The sequence below is a fragment of the Agrilus planipennis genome, unplaced genomic scaffold, assembly GCF_000699045.2.
Source record: "Agrilus planipennis isolate EAB-ADULT unplaced genomic scaffold, Apla_2.0 scaffold317, whole genome shotgun sequence".
In the NCBI taxonomy this organism is placed as follows: domain Eukaryota; kingdom Metazoa; phylum Arthropoda; class Insecta; order Coleoptera; family Buprestidae; genus Agrilus; species Agrilus planipennis.
In genome coordinates this window covers 3468-8575 of record NW_020439372.1, presented here as the reverse complement: position 1 = coordinate 8575, position 5108 = coordinate 3468, and the positions used below count along the sequence as shown (strand labels likewise).

The 5108-nt window shown below is 32.5% G+C and overlaps 1 protein-coding gene across 4 annotated transcripts; it reads right to left on the bottom strand.

The window, feature by feature from the left end:
• Positions 1–4340, bottom strand: LOC108742245 (histone-lysine N-methyltransferase E(z)). 4 transcript variants are annotated; one of them, XM_018477376.2, is made up of 12 exons: positions 4322–4340; positions 3898–4198; positions 3412–3841; positions 3186–3349; positions 2617–2714; positions 2339–2549; positions 1657–1877; positions 1326–1587; positions 1093–1263; positions 849–1031; positions 516–681; positions 361–453 (listed from the first exon to the last, which is right to left on the bottom strand). In XM_018477376.2, the coding sequence occupies exons 2-12, from the start codon at positions 4151–4153 to the stop codon at positions 381–383; spliced, it is 2235 nt and encodes a 744-aa protein (XP_018332878.1). In that variant the 5' UTR covers positions 4154–4198; positions 4322–4340; the 3' UTR covers positions 361–380. The 4 variants fall into 4 exon arrangements, with proteins under 4 accessions (XP_018332880.1, XP_018332878.1, XP_018332879.1 ...); XM_018477377.2 differs by lacking the exon at positions 4322–4340 and adding an exon at positions 4256–4274; XM_018477378.2 differs by lacking the exon at positions 4322–4340 and having other exon boundaries at positions 1–453; positions 3898–4314.
• Positions 4341–5108: the final 768 nt, after the last annotated feature.

Here is a 5108-nt window from a genome sequence, read left to right as displayed (position 1 = left end):
TTTAAAATACAAAATTTAATACGATAGTTTATGTGTACATATGTTCTATAATCTATGTGGTTGAGAAATTTATTTAATTTAAATCACCAATTTTAAAATGGGAAGTACAGTGGTGAATTTGCCCCATACTAAGTCAAACTTACCCTCTAAAGCTGACCTTAATTTAAAACATTTCAAATTTAGGAAAACTAAATTAAAAAAATTTAGAGATAACAGAAAATATGTGTAATTCAATTTAAATGGAGCAAATTCCTCACAATTCTCTGGCTATGGCTTGCAAACCAAATTGGTTGTTTAAAAAATAAAAAAAGCATTCAACACTATAATAAAATACAACAATTATAATATAATAGATAGCTACTTAGTTGAATAACTTTTACTTATTTGTTATCAAGAACAAACTCCATTTCCCGTTCGATCCCCACGAATTTCAGTTGTTCAGTAGGACCATACCTAAAATATTGTTTTTATTATTTAACAACGCCTTTTCTACCCACAAAAAAGTTAATAAGAACCTGTAGTCAAAGAAGAGTTCTTCTCCAGGTTGAATTGCTCGTTTTGCAAATATTCCTATCCTGTGGTCCCCATTAACCATCATTACTTTGGCATAACAATTTGGATTTATTGAGTGATTTGCAAAACGAATTTTATTTCCTTTACGTGTAGCATCAACAACAAAATCTAAAATAAAAACTTATTGAGTCCATTATATAACAGAGTTGTTCATTTTTAAAAGCCTACGGTTTCAATTGAAGTCTTAATGTATCGCAAAAAAAAATATTAACTTTACTATTATGCATTTTAGTATTTACTGGTTCAAATCAAGCATTAACAAGATATGCACTTACCGTTATTGAGATTAAATAAAAAGCTACACATATATTTATCATAGACTTTCCCTCGTCGATCTGCTTCGTCTTGGGAAATAATTTCGCCACAGTATTCTGAAATAAATTCGTTCTTTTGCGCGCTATCCTTTAGGAATATTCCCCAACCTGCCACGTCCGAAGGCGCCATCAAAAGATGTTTATCTGTAACATATACAAGCCTCTTAACGATAAGTCATTTTAATTAAAAAACAAAATTACTTACGAAGTCCTCGTTGAACGCTAACGTTCTTGCAAGTAATTTTTGTGACATCAAACTGATCAGCACCGCAAGTTTGGCAAAGATCTGGATCGCATTCTCGAACAGCAAGATAACAGGGGCACTGCTTCGTGTTGCATTGTGCCTTACAACGGCATCCAGGAAAACGATTTTGACCTAAACAACAAATTGGAGAAAAGAAATCACGACAGGTTCTTAGAAATCTGCCATCTACATACAGTCAGAGCTGCACTGACAAAATTTCTCACAGAAATTTTGTGCACCAATACAGGGACACATGGCGTCACAGGGCTGTCCTGGGTGATCGCAGGGAGTGAAATTGTATACGTGGTTGCTGCTAGAATCTTTCTTCAATTGGATTTTTCTACAGTACATAGACCACAGTCGATGTTTTTTCTTCTTCTTTCTAGGAGGGGTATAATCTCTCATCGATTCCTCAGTAGGAATATGAGCTGCTTCTTTTTGGGCAAAATGATAAACCTGAAAACAAACAATTTCATAACTGTACCTTAAATAATAGGTAATTAAAAAATCTAACAGTGAAATTACCTGTTGACATGTTTTGGTGAGCATCATTTGTGCGAGAGCGCAATAGTTGTTGAGAAAGACTTTGTGCAAAGCTCTGAAAAGACTTTGATCGGCCCCCGTCCATTCGCGATGGTCGTTTTCACCCATAAGTCCTAAAAGACTGAAAGAAGTGGTCGTGGACACAGGGTCGGCATCTGTAGAATCTGTTGAAGGAGTCTCATTGTCAATTTTACGATTAAAATCTGTAATATCACACAAAATTGGCTCATTAAATAATCCCGTTGTTTTCAAAGACCATAAATCTTCTCTAAATTAAGCAAAATTATGTAGAAGCGATTGTTTATGAATGAAGCAATGGTCCATGAGCCAAAAAAGATGTGGGACAAAGAACAAAAGTACATTTTTAGGGGAACAGTTAATACTGTTAATATTGTTTAAGAAATAAAAGAAATTTAAAAAATGTACAGAAGTATGTTCTAAAGCAATAAGCGATAAAACCAAGATAACTTATAGGTTTAAATTCTATATACCTGTTAGTAAAAAAAAAACAGTTATAAGAGACGCTGTATCATTAATATAAAAGTAGTAAAATATTGGTAATTTAAATTCAAAATTTGACCTAAATACAGTAACGTTTGAGAAATTATGATATGATCCTTTTGCGTTGAATTATGAAACAGCAATAAATTTAAATACATTTTACCCTTATTATTACTGTCATTGCTGTCTTCTGAACTAGCCTCATTGCCTGAGTCCACAGATTGCTGCTTGCACACCTTTCTTGGCATTGTAGTCGATTTACCTCCTTCAGTGATCACAAGAGCTTCTTTTGATATTTTTTCTTTATTCTTGAGGGCTTCATGTTCTTCCTGTTCTTGTTCTCTTTTTGCGGCCAATTTTTCTTTAATTCCATCCTGCAAATATCAAAATTATTCTCGAATTTTAATTTATGTTCAAGCAAAAATGTAGAAAGTAAATTACCAAAAGCATGTAACAATCTGGTCCACAAGGATCTGTGAATGGTTTTAAATCAGGGCCTCTGCGTTTTAAATTTGGACCAGGGTGACAAGCTTGAAGCCCTAACAAAATTTTAAATGATTATAATAACAACAAATATATAATCAAATTAAGAAATTGTCATTTGATAAAACAAAATTAAGTTAAAAGAAAACACTAATGAAAGCTATTTTTAATCCTAAATATGACATGAATATGGTATGTAAAATGTAATGATAATGAATAGTTTAAATTAAATTCTCCAAAAATTGCAAAACATATGAATGAATGCTATCACTACGATTTCTTTTTAGTAATATGGTATGAGGTGTGATACTGTGCTTTCATGAATGACAGCATTTTACCTCCATGTCCTCAATTGCAGCATAGAAAATAATGTGCTTAACCAATTTTAATTATTTTCTAACAAAATAATTAACTATTCAATAATATTAAATAGGTACTCGCACAATTAGTCTTCTTTAATTCCTTTGAAGAAAACCGTAATATAATTGTATAATATTAAAATAAATGAAAACAAAAGTATTTCTTACTATGCAAAAAGCAGTCGTATTTAAAACAACGCCTGCAAAACAGGGTATGAAAAGAATGCATTGTTTGTTCTCTAGGGACAGATTCTGCCATTGGTCCATCAATATTGGGAGTACACTCAGGAGGAAGAGCATTTGGGTCCAAACGTTCAGTCAGTTCAATATATCTGCAATTTTATTTTATAAAGCATAATCAATCTGCAGTCTAGGAGTAAAAATAAAATCCTACTTTTCTCTAAGTTGGTCTGCTCTTCCTTTATCAGGAAACTGAGACGAGATGGCTTGAAAGATCATAAAACAAGGAAATTCCTCTTCAACTTTTTTATTATCCTCTTTTTCTTTTTTCTCTTTTGCAGTCTCCTTTTTTTCAGATTTGTCCTTCTCTTGATATTGCATCAGAGCATGGACCAAGTCCACAAACAGCTCATCGTCCATAAAGCCAGTTTCCCTGTCTCCATGAACTTTGCCATCATAATTTTTTATTAATTCTTCAATAAATGTCCCATCCTGATCAAGGATTTCATCTCCCATATATGGAATATTATGGAGTACTGTTTCATCTTCAACCATGAAATTCTGCTGAATTGGGGCCCATGTGTACATTGTTGGAATAGGAGTTACAGCATTAATTACTTTGATATGTGCCACTTGAATATCACCTTTAATTTTAATGAGTATGGCAAGACACAAACATGTATAATATTTAAGCTTTTACCTTCATTTCCTACAACCTCTGCCTTTTTCATACATGAGACATGAGGGGGTGGGTCTGGAGTTGGTACCCACGTAGCCTTACATTCCGTCCATCGTTTTTGCTCCTCTATTATAATTTCCGTCATTTTTAAACGATTTTGATTCCATGACACCTTTACATCATCAGCACGTTTAAAACGTTTAATTTGCCTCAATCGCATATACTCTTGTTTAACACGCTTTTTCCATTCTGTTGTCACTTTCAGTTTACTAGACATGATAAGATTTTATACACTTTTTTTTCCTATCACTGCCTTTCACATCTACAATGTAAATTAACTAATAAGACAATTAATTTAAAAATAAAATATAATTATAACTATTTTAATAACGTTTCAGACTGTCAGACTGTAAACATTTTAAAAATAATACGGAGCTTATTGTACCTAATCGACCTATCTATGGTAGAGAGTGTCTCCCGCGCCATAATCCGACCATATTTGTTTAGTGTCTACTAAGCATGTTTATCTGTAGCATTCCCCATTCCTATAAATTTTAAATTTAATATCCTTTGGGTGTTCCATCAATCTACTTCAAATTGTATCATATCCTTAATAAGTAGTAGTATCGTTAATTCAACTATTTTTAATTTTAGTAAGTTAGTCAAAAATAATTATCATCTTAATAATAAACAAAAACATATACTCTAAAACTCAGATTAAAAATAAAATTATCTCACATGATAAACATAATTACCGCTTAATACAGAAACCTACTCTTTAAATCTCCCGCCTTTCCTATTACATCCTCTCCCATATTCTCTATCCATTCTTTTTTTCAAGATCTCTTTAAAAATACTCACTTCCTTGCCCTTTCCACGTATCATCTGCCTGTGCTCATTTAAATTGTTATTTATCATACCTTCATCCAATACATATCTCAAATTTTATTTTCCCTTCCACGAACCTTATATTTTTCTGCTCCTCTTTCATCCTGTACCTACTCCCATTACATTAACTCTAGCTCTAGCTCTTACTGCATATCCTTATTCTTATTCAAAAACTCAGGTATTACGTAATATTGCAAATCTTCCCATATCCAACCCCTCAACATTTTAATTTTTCCACTCTATTCCCTTTGAGCCGATCCGCTGCGGAAAAAAATTGAAAAGTTTCAAAAATTTTGGTTATTTTCCTTAAAAATTAAATTTTCTCCTATTCGTAAAGGAACGAA

Excerpts from the sequence above, each read along its gene's own strand:
- LOC108742245 (XM_018477376.2), bottom strand. The coding sequence starts at position 4,153 with ATGTCTAGTAAACTGAAAGTGACAACAGAATGGAAAAAGCGTGTTAAA. Across the intron at positions 3,350-3,411 it reads GCAGACCAACTTAGAGAAAA|ATATATTGAACTGACTGAAC; the intron begins GTAGGATTTTAT and ends ATAAAATTGCAG. Across the intron at positions 682-848 it reads TTTATTTAATCTCAATAACG|ATTTTGTTGTTGATGCTACA; the intron begins GTAAGTGCATAT and ends TTTTTATTTTAG.